The 17,023-nt window shown below is 44.1% G+C and overlaps 1 protein-coding gene across 1 annotated transcript in view; it reads left to right on the top strand.

Moving 5' to 3' along the window:
• Positions 1 to 16,040, top strand: part of TYR (tyrosinase) — a gene marked incomplete at its 5' end in the record, with an annotated part of 61,563 nt that extends 45,523 nt beyond the window's left edge. The window contains 2 exons of the mRNA XM_082014496.1: positions 5,771 to 5,952; positions 15,070 to 16,040. Coding sequence (XP_081870622.1) covers positions 5,771 to 5,952; positions 15,070 to 15,293 — 406 coding nt within the window. The 3' untranslated portion in view covers positions 15,294 to 16,040. The remainder of the gene's footprint in view (positions 1 to 5,770; positions 5,953 to 15,069) is intronic.
• Between the last annotated feature and the right edge of the window lie 983 nt (positions 16,041 to 17,023).

The raw sequence follows: 17,023 nt of genomic DNA, 5'->3' as shown, positions 1-17,023 counted from the left end.
AAGAAAAAAATGAAGATGAAAATGAAAATACACAGCATCATGCATTATCTTACCAAGAAAAAATTACTATTGTGAGCCCATCTTACTGAACAAGCTGAGAACAAGCCTTTAAGTGAAAGAATTAATGCAACTTCACTCAAGTGCTTTATTAGCAAGCAGAATATGATCCTAATCTTTCAAAGTGTCCTGCCCCCCAAAAAAAGCCAAGATAAATGCACAGGGCCAGCTATTTCAAAGGGACTAATGGGAAGTGTGACTCTTAAAACCCTAACAGATGTTTCTGAGATTTCTACAGTGGCATACAGATACATTAGATGAAACAGATGTTATTAAAGATTATATGAATTTATGCTGGCTAAAGGAAAGAACTGTTCGTAAACAACTCAATGAATTGTGCAACATATCTTATGCATCAGCACAATTCATCATATCAGTAATTAGAGGCATACAATTGCGTCTAAATCTAAAGATCAGCTGCAAGGGCAGACAATTCAATGTTCCTGCTACTGCTAAGAAAATCTTGATGTGGGACACACACTGCAAATGAAGGAATCCAAAAGTACGTATGTTCATTTCCATGGAAATGCTTTGCACTTGCATTCTGCTTGAAAGATTACTGGCTTAAGGATTCTTCTTGAAACTGCTTATGAAATGGCAACATTTAAGTCATCCAGGAGAGGATGCTGCATTTCCGGGCATGTCATACAAAGCTATTTCAGGCAAATGATGACTTCTGGCTCCGAATCTTGCGCTCATCAGCCTCCAGATTTTCAGAATCTGGTTGCTCAGCGTTTTCTAAACATCAGACCCCAAGAAGTACCTCAGACTGAGCATTCAGAAGTTTGGGCATGGATCATTGCTAGACTTTGAGAATCTGATTCACGTCCTGTCTCTGTCTTCGTCTTAAAATATTACCATGTCTTCATAACCAAAGTATCTCTGCACCTCCAACAGTCCTGTGCTGCAGAGAAGAGCTGTCTCAGTTCCCATCTACAACTGCTAGGAAAACAAGACACTGATAGTCAGAGTGCCTTGCCCAACACATGAGTAAAAGCCAGGCAGGGAAAGGATTGGAGTCCAACACACCTCCCTGTCCCACCTCAAGCTAAACTAATGCCCTGGTTTCCTTTATATTCTATGCCTTTTTTAACAATTACTGAATTTTTCTACACTGTTGTCCAAAGCTGAAACCTGATTACAGAATTTCTGTTCAAACTTTTGAGTGATAACTGCAGCTGAAGCCTTGATATTATTGTTTAAATTTATCCATCTGAAAGCTTCAGTTGAACATTATTATTCTGACAAGACTTCTAGACAGGGATGATGAAATTAACTGAAGACCAGAGCCACAAATAAAGATTTTAATACAAGATTAATACCTGCATTGTTAAGGGTTGACTAGATGTATGGACATAATGCTGTATTCATCTATTAAAACTTTTGATCCTAAAAAAGAACCAAGGTTTTGGCCCTACCTCTGTTTTGGTGAGTGAGAGAGGGCTTTAATTTGGTGTGGTAACCAGAGCATTTCTGAACAGTTCTGCCCAAAGACAGGAGGTAGAAATCTACCGGAAGAATCCCTGGATGATCTGCAGAGATCCTGATACTGCTGAGCAATTGCATCTGGGTCTGTGTTTCTGAGATAACTTTGCATCTGGATCTGTGTTTCTGAGATAACTTAAACCTCTGAACAGCTGTTTAATAATTATAAGAGGTGAGGGAAGTCTCTGTCCTGCAGCCAGCGGCCAGTGTTAGGGAGCAGCAACTGCTGAGCCAAGATTTCAGTTAAGGTGCAACCTACAGGACAGATCAATTTCCATCTGTCGTAATTGATAAATTAATTCACCGATCTCTCCCTGAGCTTGATGCTAATAATAATAGAATCACAGAATCACAGAATCATAGAATAGTGTATTTGGTTTGCGTGGCAAGGTTTTGGTACTGGGGGTGCTACACGGATGACTTCTGTGAGAAGGTGCTAGAAGATTCACTATGTGCCAGACAGGTCCAAGATGGATCCACTTCTGGCCAAGGATGAGCCCATCAGCAACAGTGGTAGCACCTCTGGGACGAGAGAGTTAAGAAGAGGGAAAAGAAAAAGGCACAGCAACTGCAGCCGGAGAGAGGAGTGAGAAGATGCGAGAGGAGCAGCCCTGCAGCCCCCAGCCCAGAGCAGGAGGGGCAGGAGGGCTCCAGGAGCCAGAGCAGAGGGTCCCCGGCAGCCCCCGGGGAAGCCCACGGGGAGGCCGGCTGTGCCCCTGCGGCCATGGAGCTCCACGGGGGAGCAGATCTGCACTCGCACCCGGGGAGGGCCCCACGCCGGAGCAGGGGGATGCCCGAAGGAGGCCGTGACCCCCTGGGCAGCCCACGCTGGGGTCGGCTCCTGGCAGGGCCTGTGGCCCCGTGGGGAGAAAGAGGAGCCCCGACTGGAGCAGGTTTGCTGGCAGGACCTGGGACCCCACGGGGGCCAGGCTGGAGCAGCCTGTTCCTGAAGGACGGCACCCGTGGGGGGACCCGGGCTGGAGCAGCTCGTGAAGAACTGCAGCCTGTGGGAAGGACTCACGCTGGAGAAGTCCATGGAGGACTGTCTGCCGTGGGAGGGACCCCAGGCTGGAGCAGGGCAGAGGGTGAGGAGTCCTCCCCCTGAGGAGGAAGGAGCGGCAGAAACAATGTCTGATGAACTGACCACAACCCCACTCCCTATTGCCCTGTGCCACCCAGGGGAGAAAAGGTAGAGAAAATCACTAGTGAAGTTGAGCCTGGGAAGAAGAGAGGAGTGGAAGGAAGGTGTTTTAAGATTTGGTTTTAGTTCTCATTATCTCTGCTCTGATTTGATTGGCAATAGATTGATTTAAATTTTCCCCACGTCAAGTCTGTTTAACCCATGGTGGTAATTGCTGAAAGATATCTCCCTGTCCTTATCTTGACCCACAAGCTTTTCTTTGTACTTTCTGTTTCCTGTCCAGCTAAGGAGGCGAGCAACAGAGTGGCTTTGGTGGGCACCTGGCATCCAGCCAGGGTCAATCTTCCACAAATTGTTTGGGTAGGAAGGGACCTTTAGAGATCATCCAGTCCAACAACCCTGCAGTGAGTGGGGACAGCTTCAACTAAATCAGGCTGCTCAGAGCCCCATCCAACCTGACCTTGAATGTTTCCAGGGATGGGGCATCTACCACCTCTCTGAGCAACCTGGGCCAGTGGTTCACCATCCTCATTGGGAAAAATGTCTTCCTTAGATCTAGTCTAAATCTGCCCTCTTTTAGTTTAAAACCATTATCCCTTGTCCTATTGCAAGAGGCCCTGCTAAAAAGTCTGTCCCCATCTTTCTTAGAAGCCCCCTTTAAGTCCTGGCAGGCTGCAAGAAGGTCTCCTTGGAGCCTTCTCTTCTCCAGGCTGAACAACTCCAACTCTCTCAGCCTGTCCTCACAGCAGAGCTGTTCCATCCCTCTGATCATTTTTGTGGCCTCGTCTGGACCTGTTCCAACAGGTCAATGTCTCTCCTGTGCTGAGAGCTCCAGAGCTGGACACAACACTGCAGGTGAGGTCTCCCCAGAGCGGAGCAGAGGGGCAGAATCCCCTCCCTGGACCTGCTGGCCATTGCTGCTTTGTTTGCAACCCAGGATACGGTTGGCCTTCTGGGCTGCAAGCGCACATGGCTGGCTCATGTTGAGCTTCTCATCAATCAACACCCCCAAGTCCTTCTCCTCAGGGCTGCTCTCTGTCCATTCTCTGCCCAGCCTGTATTTGTGCTTAGGATTGCTCCAACCCATGTGCAGGACCTTGCATTTGGTCTTGTTGAACTTCATGAGGTTTGCACAGGGCCACCTCTCAAGCCTATCAACGTCTCTCTGGATGCCATCTCTTCCCTCCAGCATGTCGACCACATCACACAGTTTGGCGTCATCTGCAAACTTGCTGAGGGTGCATTAATCCCACTGTCCATGTTGCTTACAAAGATGTTAAACAGCACCGGTCTCAATACAGACACCTGAGGAACACCACGCACCACTGGTCTCCACTTGGACATCAAGCCACAACTCTCTGAGTGTGACCATCCAGCCAATTCCTTATCCACTGAGTGGTCCACCTTTCACATCCCTGTCTCTCCAACTTTGAGACAAGGATGTCACGCAGGAGAGTGTCAAATGCTTTGCATAAGTCCAGGTAGATGATGGCAGCCGCTCTTATCCACCAATGCTGTAACCCTGTTGCAGAAGGCCACCAAATTTGTCAGGTACGATTTGTCCTTAGTGAAGCCATGTTGGCTGTTACCAATCACCTTCTTATTTTCCATATCCCTTAGCATAGTTTCCATGTGGATCTGCTCCATGATTTTGCTGGGCACACAGGTAAGACTGGCCTATAGTTCCCCCAGTCTTCATTTTTCCCTTTTTAAAAATGGAGGTTATGTTTCCCCTTTTCCAGTCAGTGGGACCAATCCTCTCCTACTAATATCTTCTGATCAATCATGGGGTCCCCTTTCTTCACTTCTAAGATACCTGCATCTGCTCCCCTTGCAGCATCTTGCCACCTCCCCTATTCCAACCACCCAGGTGTCTGGTGACAAGCCAAAGTCACCGTGTAAACAGCAGGGGATCAGGGAAAGGATTTGAGGATTGAAACAAAATGAAGAATTGAACAAAGCCCAGGCACAAAGGGAGGAGAACTGAGAATGTTTCGGAGGGTTGTTAATTTTGCTTTCCCAAACACATCCAGTAGTTGACTTGAAAACGTCAATACTAACTTTTCCTACACTGCAGCCTTTAAGCTTTCTGCCTCCAAGTTAAAGAACAGACATACAGCTCTGCGCTGACAGACAGCTAATGGGAGAAACTTCGGCAGAGAAGAATGGAAAGGAGCACCTGAGGTCAGAGGTGTGGGTAACAGCTTATACTGGGTTTATGTGGCAAGATTTTCGTAGCCACAGGGCTGCAGGGGTGGCTTCTGTGAGAAGTTGCCAGAAAGTGCCCCCATGTTGGACAGAGCCAGTTCCAGCCAGCTCCAAGATGGACCTGCTGCTGGACTAAGCTGAGCCCATCAGTGACGATGGTAGCATCTCTGCGATAACAGATTTAAGAAAGAGTAAAAAAAAGCTGCACAACAGCAGCTGGGAGAGAGAAGTCAGAATATGTAAAACAGCTATGCAGGCACTGAGGTCAGTGAAGAAGCTATGGCTGGAGAAAGACTCTTTCCTGATAGCTGACTTGCTTTATCAAGTTTTTGGACTCATACAGCTTACCGCCTCTTCCTCAGATGTTTCCACCTCTTTGGTGATGTTAAACCAATCATGGTGTAGCCATACTTTAATCCAGGTGTGGAAACCCTTGGTAAGAAAATAGACAAGGAGAACAGGACTGAGCAGCTGGCAACAAGACCATTCAGAACCAGCCATAAATGTTTTTGCGAGTGAGGATGAAGGACTGAGGTCTTTAACCCTTTTCTTTCTATCCTTCACAAGCATGTGAATTACTTACCAGAAATTACAGTCAAGTCACAGTGAGACAGTGAATTGCATTTATGGAATTCAAAAGCATGTTCATTCTCTTTGCAGCACTGCAGGCCTTTGCTTTTTGTAGGCTTGCATAGGAAATCAGCGCTGACATAGCTAACCCCAAATGATTTGGAAAGTGTTATACGCACAGGAACACAAGTCATCACATGCCTCTCTGTCCCCAGAATTCACAAAAAAAGGATCACTTTTTTTTTTACTCTTCAAGAAGAAAATTTATGCTAATCTCCACCATTAATTGACATGCTTTTTCTTCTACAGCATTTTTGAGCGATGGTTAAGAAGACACAGGCCCATGCTAGAAGTTTACCCAGCAGCCAACGCACCCATTGGGCACAATCGAGAAAATTACATGGTCCCCTTTATCCCCCTTTACAGAAACGGAGAATTTTTTAAACCCTCAAGAGAACTGGGGTATGACTATGAGTATCTGCAAGAACCAGGTAATGTTAATATTTTGAGTAAGTGTCAAATTTATTGCCTAGAACCTGGAATATGTCTGTAGAATGAGACAATATTAAAAAATGCTTCAATTCCAGGTTTCTCTCTGAATACAATCCCAAATTTTACTTGTTTGTTTTCACATTTCTGCTCTGATGATATGTAGAGTCAACATGATACCATTAGAAAAGTTTCAACCAACAATCAGTCACTGACATGTATACTACCTGTCTTAGCCTGTTAAGAGCAGAATCTGACCCAAATGGTCAGCTCATGTTCAGAAATGAGGAAAAAAGTGCTGGATTTTGAGTCTTCTATTTGTCCACCTCAGCTGTTACTGTGCAACACAAGTGAGAATCAGTGGGATTTTCCAATTCCTGGACATGGTTTAAAGGAGGGCAGATGCAAAGCTCTTTTTTTGGTTTACAAATGTAATCTGATCTCTTAAATACCCACAGTAAAATTCAGCTCAGTACCAAAAGCCAACACAAGATCTGTGCAGCACTTAAAAACTGATCCATTGACTTTGTGTTTGTCCTATGGTTATTCATACAGAATGCCCCTGAATCATTCCTAAGACTCATTTCATTTAATCAAATCAATTTTGCACTGTTTAGTGATGGCTTTGACTTGCATTGCTGTTCAGAGGTAGTTTTGACTTGGTCATCTTGGCCATCCTCAGGCACAAGGACAGAGGCCCTTGGGGCTGTAGATGATGGGGAACCTCAGGTAGACCAGGTCTCATGCTCATAGTAGTGGACCTCATAGTTTCACTTGAGTAGTACTGACTCCCTTATTGTTTAGGGGAAGGGTTAAATCCTGTTAAAATATTGCCTGGACTTGAGGATTGCTCAGATACTTTGGCCCAATCCTTTATAAAACTAGGCCATTGCATGTCTTACATTCACCACTGCCAAAACCTATGCGGGATATGGGATGCAACTATCCTTGCAAAGCATTGGCTCCTGCACAGGTTGGTTACTGGACATGTTTGCTTTCCCTGATTGAGGCAGAGAACTTTCTGCGAATGTGTGTCTTCGATTAAAAGGCAATTAAGAGCTGAAATTCCAATTACTCTATAGCAAAAGCACCAGGGACATTTTAGTAATGCTAGCATTCTCATAGCTTGCCTATTGTCTTCATCAAAACAATATTAGTTCTCAGGGCATCCCAGCTTTTCTGACAGACTTTGCTTACTAATGGGGGCATATGGTCTCTGCATACTTGATAAACTGTCCAATTATGCATTTATCTTGCTTGTTCAGTTCTCAAGTAGAATCTAGCCTGTGATTTACAGCCATCAAGAAAACACTTTTTTGGACTATTTTATGTGTATAAATATTCTCCAGTATAAATGTTTAAGGCTGTTTTAGTACTATAACCCAGAGATAGAAGTCAATATTTCTCCTAACATGCCATAAAAAATTTGGCCAACCCCAGACAGAAAATAATCTAATAAATGCTTCAAATATATTCTCAAAATTATTATTTTAGTCTTATTAGTAGTATTTTTGTCTTTTCATTCATGTTGCTGTAATTTGATTACTGATCAAAACCAGAAATATTTATCCATATTTTTAATGAAGGCCATTAGTTTCCTAAACCCAAATTATTCCTGAAATTGTACCACTCAAAAGAAGTGACAAATATCATGACTATCAGAAATACTGAGTCCTGAATTGGTACTGCAAAAGGAAGCAAATGGTAAACTATTTACCATTTAACAACTCACTTCTGTTGCCTCCTGGTTTCTCCCCTTTTCCTAAGGGAGCAGATAGTCCTCACAAAATGAAATTCTTATTAAATTCTGCCCATGTTTTTAACACAGAGGTAAGGAAAGTAGTTCCTTAAGTATTTTGAAAGATCAACACAAAGAGTGAAATTCAACCTTGTTTAGAAAGCCCGGATAATCATCGGATGTTGCTCAACCCCTTGTTAATCTCATGGAGAAGAAGAAAGCTTAAATTACTTCTTATCTGAAGGGAAAAACTGGTTATAGATGGAAAAATAGCTGGAATCTGAAAATGCAGATACGGATTTTCTTGGTACTGTAGTGTTTAAACACAGACGTTTCTCCAGATAGAAATGCTGGATTCCTGTTCAGAGGAACACAGGAGTAAACAGGAACTTCTTGGCAGAGTTGCTGAAGCAGAAAAGCCTGCTGACCCTCCCTAAAAGCTCCCATGTACTCAAGGGAGAAAAGGCAGTCTGTGACTGGCAGCCAGGAGTTACTAGACAAATAAGAAAAAGTTAGAAAGGAAAAAAGACATCAAAGCAGTGAAGATCTGGGTGGTTGAGAAGAGGCAGCATTTCTGCAGATCTTCCAAATGAGGAGGAAGAGGAAAGGCAGAGGAAGACCACAGGACAGGGTGAGGAATGAGCACACAAGACCTAGCCCCATCCTGTCCTCAAGACCTGATGCGTTTGCTCTTAGAAGAAGTAGCTGGAGGAAAGCAGCAAGGGCAGCGGTTCTGAGTTACAGCACTAGCAGCTTGGTAGCAGCAGGACTACAAAGAGCATGATGAGGCTAGTTACAAGAAATAAAACTTGGATGGAATCCAGTGACAAAATGGCATTTTAATGCTAAATTATATTGTTGCTGTTCCCCGGACGAAAAGTGGATGCCTGGAGCCCTGCTTTCCGCTGAAAAGCAAATCAGTGTGTGACAGTATGTGGTTATTTTAATTGCAGCTTCATTTATTTTTATATGTACGACAGCCCTGAAGCAGAAGTAGTCACAAACAGTGTGCGTGGAAATCCATCCCTTGGGAATGAGAGACACATGTCAGAGTCTGGTTACTGGGGAGCTGGTGTGAGCAGAAATGGGAGCAGACACCCAGTTTTCCTTGACATGAGAACTGTGAACTGTAAAACTACCACAACCCACACGGCTTAACTGGAAACAAGTATTTGTTAGCATCAATAAAAAAGATTTGGAAGACTAACGGCACCACCTAGCAATAGCTGTCAAAACAGTTTTCTACAGGAAAAGCTATTCCAAGCACTTACATTTCAGGGCTTTGACTAAGACTTTTCTATTTTTTTCTTCCAGAAATAGGAACAGACAAATCTGTAGATACAGCCCTGACTTTTGCCCAGAAAATCTGCCTCTCTCAGTGGGAACAATTTGATGGCCACTACTTGTGTAGCTGGGTCATTCACTTTTTTTTGGAAAAGCAGGCAGCTCCCCAAGTATAAACACAGGAATCCAACCATCAGTTGCAATTTTTGGACATCTTAACTAAGGATCTTTGAAACTCGGGGCAAAGCAAGGGATAAGAGCATTGTGATTAGAACGCAGAAGGCCAGGTTGCTCATGCATGTGTTGCAGGAGGAGAGCTCAGATCCAGAGTCATACTGCAGCTCATTTCTATTTCTGGCTCTTCAGCAATTTCGTTGCAAAACCACAACCAGGCAAGTAGAAAATGTGGCAAATATGGTATCACCACGGAAGGACTCTACTGAGTCTCCCAACTCAGGAGCACACACTGTTGGCCACGATGTGTAAGAGAGAGCCTATGATACAATAGTGACATGCACAATAAAATGTGGATGCTGGGAGAACAGAAAGCAATTAAAGGTGACAATACTTGAGAAATGCTGGCTTGGGAAGTGGTTTACATTTCTGAATTAAATAAAAGATGAGAAGAGAGCATTTTGGCCCCTGGTTTTCTTTAGGCAGAGATAAGAAGGCGTAGATCAAGGTTAATTAAAACAGAAGGAGAGAACCGAAGAAAACAGGATGCAAAAATATGTTCCTCAGAAAAAAGAGTATGAGCAGATATTTTGATGGTTACATAATGATGCTTAATGGAGGAACACAAATATGGATTTTAAAAACTAGGGGTTTTTTTCTTTTTCCTGGGAGACATATAGGGGTAGGAAACTAACTTTTGGTGAGTTATTAACTACGTAATAGCATACAGTCTGGTGATATCAGGTATCCTGTAGCCAGATCTCACCTCTTTTTTGAGAAATTTATATAAGTAAACTGTGAAAGAGCGCTTATGAAGTGCAAGTGTTAACTGAAGTTGTCAAAAAAAGTAAACAGTATTGTTCTATAAATACACACAGGAATATTTGATTTATCTCCTCCAAGTACTCCAAGGTAATCAATTTTTGCCTATAATCGACTCTGTGGATGTGCCATCATTGCCAGCGAGTGGGCAGGACTCCACATCAATGTTACTATGCAGAAATAACAGGCAGAAACAACTCTAATCAACTTCAGCACTGAAAAAAGGAATTACAAAGCTGTTGTTAGCCATGCAGAAACAGTCTGATTCTCAGTTTCTAGAGACAGCCACATAATGAAGAGTGGGTCATAGTTTCTTCGTTTACCCACCTGGGGCTGAAGGAAGAACTGAAAGGGATCAGTTTGAGTTTATAATTAGTTAGATACTGTACCTCTGCCATAAACAAGCCATTAACACCCATTGCACGGCATCTCTTGCAGTTCAAAGCTAGTGGACTATGGCTGACAGTCTTCTCGGGACTTTTCCTTATTGTCAGAATACAACATTACAAAAGACTTTCCACGCTGTAATAATAAGGAGACCCTGATGAAATCTGTGGGAGCTGTGAACTTTCCATCACTGCAAAGACAAGTGATTTTGCCTTAAGACAGACTGAGGGGCTCAATAACTTGAAACCCTCCCATCTCATCTTCCTAGTTTTGACTGTGGAAGTCCCACTGTTACTTCCTTTGACAACCCAGAGGGACACAATCAGTGAACCTTACACACACAAGAAATGGCACAAACCAAATAGAAAGAACTTACTCACCAGGATAAGAAAAAATTTGCAAGCTTGATCTAACAAGATATGTTCGTGCTGTCTCAAGGTTTTCTTTACAACCAAATGCCCATTAACTACCCATGTTAGGAGTAGAAAAGCATGTCAAATGGAATAGCAAGGCTGCAAACATATCAGTGGGGCTATGGCAATAGAAAAATGATAGAAGATTTATTTTGTTTGCTTCTTTGTTGGTCAGAGTTTTTATTTCTAATTTGTGGAACTAACCCTGGAAAGATTTTGCCATCCTGCAGTTTACATAGATGGAATATCTAAAATATTATTTCAGAAGAATTTTAAATATGAAGATTTTTTTTTTTTCTTTCATCCTTGGGATCCATTATATCAATAACGTAGTTTGACATTACCACAAAAGGAAGATCTCAGGATGCCAAGTAATAGATTTGCTATAGCACATTTCTTCTTCAATCATCATGGAAAGTCCACATTATTACTCTAAATATAGGAGATACACATTGCTTCACCTTAAAATTACTGTGGTGGTTTCCTACCCTCTCAACGATATCCCACAACCCACACAAACTGGACTGGCTGGTATTTTTAAATTACATTTAAAAAGAACAATATGATGTATTAAAAGTAAGAAAGTATTTGTTGCTGTTACCTAGAGCTACCACTCTTTGAGAAGAAAGAGTATGTCAACAGTTGAATGCTAAGACCATGGCTGAGGTTAATCACTGCTATTTTCCTATCAGAAAGAGCAAGATGAGGCAGTATTAGTCACTAATAGGGGGGGAGATATCAAGCACCAGCCCGACCTGGTTTCCTCTTGCTTTGTCATGAACCTATTGATTGAAAGGGCAGTTTTAATCAATGTTCATAGCAGCTTCAGGGGGGGATTGTCATTTGATTCTAAACACTGATATAAAAGGAATGGAATCGGCATTGGGTAATGTCTCCCACAAAGTAGCTATGTATCGTCCCCCTCATCACCACTCCTTTGACACTTTTCCCAGGTAGTCATCAGCAAACACAGCTACTGCACTCTCGAGCCTTGCACAGTTAAAGTATGGTAACAGAATACATGAAATCCCAGTTTGCATGATTTTGGCTGGGCCGCCAGTCCAATCATATGTTTACTGTTGTGTTAGAGTCACAGATTAACAGATTATAGGGTGTCCTGGGGTGCTCCATCCTCTGACACCCAAGACTTGCCATGACAGCTTTATAACAGCGAGGCCAAACACCTTTTGTGTGGCAAAAAGAAACAGGCAGTAGATGCCAGGAGGTGGCTTTTGGCTTTGAGCTAATTACAGAAACTGTACAGACTGAGGCTGAAAGCAAAGGGCATGTTAGACGATCAGGTTATAACAACACAGATTAATCCCTTGTAAAAGGGCCTGCTGTGAAATATGACATCTCACCATCTCAAAGTCATGTTATGTTTTATCAGGAAGAAGATAGCTTCAGCTCAACCTGAAGATGTTTCCTCTAACACTTTTCTTTTGTGCCAATCACTATAGCAGCTGAGTCCTGCAGAAATTTTCATTTATACTCACAATACAAAGGATTCAGGGAAAGGTACTGTCCTCATTTGACAGATGAGGAATGAAGGATTAAAGACATAATGTACCTCATATCCAGAGGTTTATGGAGTTCACTCTGAAACATCAAGAACCTAATGTTTTTGTAATTCTGTGATGGGTTGACCCTGGGTGGACACCAGGTGCCCACCAAGCTGCTCTCTCTCTCCCCTTCTCAAGCATGACTGCGGGGGAAAACATAACGAAACGCTCGTGGGTCGAGGTAAGGGCAGGGAGAGATCAGTCACCAGTTACTGTCACGGGCAAAACAGACTCAACTTGGGGAAATTAGCTTAATTTACTACAATTCAAATCAGAGTAGGGTAAAGAGAAATAAAAACTAAATCTTAAAACCCCTTCCCCCCACCCCTCCCTTCTTCCCGGGCTCAACTTCACTCCCCATTTCTCTCCCTCCTCCCCCCGAGCGGCGCAGGGGGACGGGGAATGGGGGTTGTGGTCAGTTCATCACACCTGGTCTCTGCCGCTCCTTCCTCCTCAGGGGGAGGACTCCTCACCCTCTGCCCTGCTCCAGCCTGGGGTCCCTCCCACGGCAGACAGTCCTCCACGGACTTCTCCAGCGTGAGTCCTTCCCATGGGCTGCAGTTCTTCATGAGCTGCTCCAGCCTGGGCCCACCCACGGGTGCCGTCCTTCAGGAACAGGCTGCTCCAGCCTGGGTCCCCCACGGGTGCCGTCCTTCAGGAACAGGCTGCTCCAGCCTGGCCCCGCGGGGTCCCAGGTCCTGCCAGCAAACCTGCTCCAGCCGGGGCTCCTCTCTCTCCCCACGGGGCCACAGGCCCTGCCAGGAGCCGGCCCCAGCGCGGGCTGCCCACAGGGTCACGGCCTCCTTCGGGCATCCCCCTGCTCCGGCGTGGGGCCCTCCCCGGGTGCGGGTGCAGATCTGCTCCCCCGTGGAGCTCCATGGCCGCAGGGGCACAGCCGGCCTCCCCGGGGGCTTCCCCGGGGGCTGCCGGGGACCCTCTGCTCCGGCACCTGGAGCCCTCCTGCCCCTCCTGCTCTGGGCTGGGGGCTGCAGGGCTGCTCCTCTCACATCTTCTCACTCCTCTCTCTGGCTGCAGTTGCTGCCTGATGTTTTTTTCCCCTTCCTCACTCCGTTCCCCAGAGGCACTACCCCCGTTGCTGATGGGCTCGGCCTTGGCCAGCGGTGGGTCCATCTTGTAGCCGGCTGCACTGGCTCTGTCGGACACAGGGGAAGCTTCTCGCAGCTTCTCACAGAAGCCATTCCTGCAAGCCCCACCACTACCAAATGGCCACGCAAGCCCAATACAAATTCTTAGTGTTATATAGCATGTATATGTCTAATGACGTCAGAAGCAGAAGGCTGACCATGCAGATTCTTGCAAATACAATCTCAGAATACAAAGTTGGATTAACTGGAGAAAAAGGACCAAAGAGATAGCAGCCAAACATACCCCAAAGTAAAGCTGAGTTATAGGAACAAACAAATTATATTCTGTCTAAACTCAGCTTAAAATGGAACTACATCTCAGAAAGTGATTCAGACATCAAGTGCTAAGGATTGATTAAACGTGCTACAAACAAAAGCATCTTTTCAGAGCACAGTGCACATAACACCATGCTCTCAGAAGCACCATGATCCAAGAAGATAATTTGGATTACTTTTCTGGGAACCAGTGAAAATGCAAGATGGAGGGAAGACGTTTATAGCCTTTGTGGGGATATGATTGAGCACATCTAAATATGGTTGAGCACATCTAAATCAGTCCAGATGCATGAACACTATTTAAAAATAAACCACCATAGGGCATCCCTCCATAGGGGTCCCCTTTTCATTCCCTAATAACTAGTAATTACAGCTAATAATAGTAATTACAGCTAGTAATTGGGAGATGTGGATTCCAAATCCTCCTTGGCCCAAGAGGACAGGTATTCCCAATTCTCAGATTGAAGCCACCAGGTAGTTGGGTGCATTGTGAATGGGTCACTCCCCAACCTCTGTCATGAAGTGAGAGCCCTGTATGGCAGGGTTTTCATAACGCATTAAGCCACAGTGAGGAAAACAGACACACATTCATACCACAAAGCAAGAAGGCAGCAGATTATCTCACCAGCGACAAGCTGCCCTGGATCACCAAAGAAAGAGGATTTCTTGTGCAGAGGGCGACCAGAGAATAATTGTCTACTGCCTCTCCCCACACAAGAACTACAAAATGAAACGAGCCAGGGGCAGGTTCAGAATTAAAGGAAGCTTTTTTTTCCCACTCAATATGTAATTAAGGCAGGGATTTCCTTGCTGCAAGAAGTTGTGATAACAGTTCAAAAGGCAGCTAGAAAGGCTGAAAGGAAAAAGAAATCCTCCAATAACTATTATGTACAATGACACCACACCTGGTTCAGGAAATCCCTGGGCTGCAAATTGTTGGAGGCTGGGTATTTTGTGAAAGGGTCATAACAGGCTTGACCTGCTCTTAAACTCTTCTTAGTGCTCTGCTTCGGTTATTGCTTCCAACAGGGTGCTGAGCTAGCAGGACCTTTGGGCATGCTGTATCAAACTTCCTGGGTTATAGTCTTACAGTTTTAACAAAAGCATAAAGAGCACTGGGGACAGTGAACTCTGTTCCTGCCTTTAATTGAGAGATTTGTTTAAAACTCTTTGTGACCTTCAGACAATTTCTACCAATATGTTGTCTCTTTTTTCACTCAGCCTTCCAGTGTTATCTGTAACACAACTTCTATAATGTGACAGTACATTGCATCATGTAAAAGGACCTTTGTTTTTCTGTTTTTTTTTTTTTTTCCAGCACTTGATTCTTTCCAGGAGTTTTTAATACCCTACCTTGAGCAAGCCCGTCAGATCTGGGCTTGGTTGGTTGGAGCAGCTGTGATTGGAGGCATCGTTACTGCTGTGCTCACAGGGCTCATTCTGGCCTGCCAGAAGAAGAGAAGAGGAACTTCTTCAGAGATACAACCCTTGCTCACAGAAAGTGAAGATTACAACAATATATCTTATCAGTCCAATTTCTAGGGGCCTCCAGTAATTCAGTGATGTTACTAAGGTGCTAATCAAGCATGCAATGTTTGATTCATGTTTACAAACACCTTATTGAGGTGTGCTGCATGAGCAGGATGGGCAGTCTTGCTCCTCAAGCCTCTTGTAACCTCCAATGTTGTAGTATTTTGTCAGATCCAAACCTACAAAAATGTCCCAGATCCAACATAAGTTACACCATCCAAAGAACACCATCTATTTCCTATGCTTGATTAAATAATGTTCCTATGAAACCAGACCAGCTCGTGTGTTGGTGGCTTTAAAGTATAATTCTTTGTGCTTTTATTTGGTCTTTTACAACTGTAGGCTCCAATCTGCAGCCCAATCCATGTGTTTGGCATATGGATTTAGGGAGAGGTGCCTGACTGCACCACCAGTGCTATATTCACTCTGTGTTTGGATGTAAGAGCAGAAAGAGCCCTTTAGTTTATTGAGCAAAATATGTGGTGTCTCTGAGCAGACTGAATGACCCATAGACGTATTTTTCTTCTAGGATAGAAATACTTTCCCTCCAGCTCCCACAATGTCCTGTTTGTCCTTGATTGAATGCCATCAGCAGCAGAAAGTGGGGTCTCAGAAACCACTTCTGACTTGTCTCAGATGCTCCAGTTAAGGCTTCTTCTATGTCGTCTTGCATTTTTCTGGGGAGCTGAGGGATTTTTAGGAGTTGAAACCTAGTCTCACTGTGTCCAACCCTGTTCAGTTTGGCTTAATGATTTCTCATATTATGGTTGACTTTTGGTGGCTCAGTATGCATATATTCCATACAGGTAACCCACACATAACAAAAGAAGGTGTGGTGGCTTGACCTTGGTCAGGTTGCCAGATGCCCACCAAGGCCGCTCTGTCACTCCCCTTCTCAGCAGGACAGGGGAGAGAAAATACTACGAAAGGTTCGTGTGTCGAGACAAGGCCAGGGAGATCACTCAGTAATTATTGTCACTGGTTTGAGTCACTTCTTGGTAAATTTAAGCACAACCATTTCACTGTGCTACATTTTCAAACTGTTGTACATCTTTCCAAGCACTTCTGACAACAGCGTCATACATACGAATACAGGAAAGTTGTCTGCTTTGCTGCTTAACTCCTAGGGCAGAGCCATGCACCAGGCTTTCCTTGCCTTGCATACCAGTCTAATCCTCTTTGTCATCAGATTCTGTTTTTCTCCACCATGACTGATGCTGATGAGGTTTTCTTGCAACATTGATGTCATTACTTGCCTTCATTCCTTTGTGCAAGCTATTGCAAATAAATAGTCCACACACCATAGAAGAAAATATATTTCTGGGAGAAGTGCTAAAAGCTTAAATTCTTTGCGTGTGACCCTTTCATGCAAAGACAAGAACATTCCAAAAAATGTGCTGGCTATTTTGTCACAGAACTGAAAGTGTCAGGAAGATCTCCTAACAAGAACTTGAAGACCTGGACTGTCTTCTCATAAATTTATTGGGAGATTGGCAGGGAGGAAAATTAAGGGGTCCATTAATTGTGCTCTGCTAAATTTACTATGGACTGATTTCATGGTCACATGACCTGGCTGTATACACTGAAATATATACATGGCAAGATAGTTGGAAAAATATCAAAATACCAAGATAAAGACAGTGTCTGTATACAGAATTATTTATTAGTGTAATTATGAGAAAATATGAGGCATTTTTTTTAACTGAAGCACAACACACATCCTACAGTGACAGAGTAACAGC

This window comes from Phaethon aethereus (assembly GCF_964289735.1).
Source record: "Phaethon aethereus genome assembly, chromosome: 1".
Classification (NCBI taxonomy): Eukaryota; Metazoa; Chordata; class Aves; order Phaethontiformes; family Phaethontidae; genus Phaethon; species Phaethon aethereus.
The sequence above is the reverse complement of the archived record's forward strand: the minus strand, read 5'-3'. Positions and strand labels throughout refer to the sequence as shown.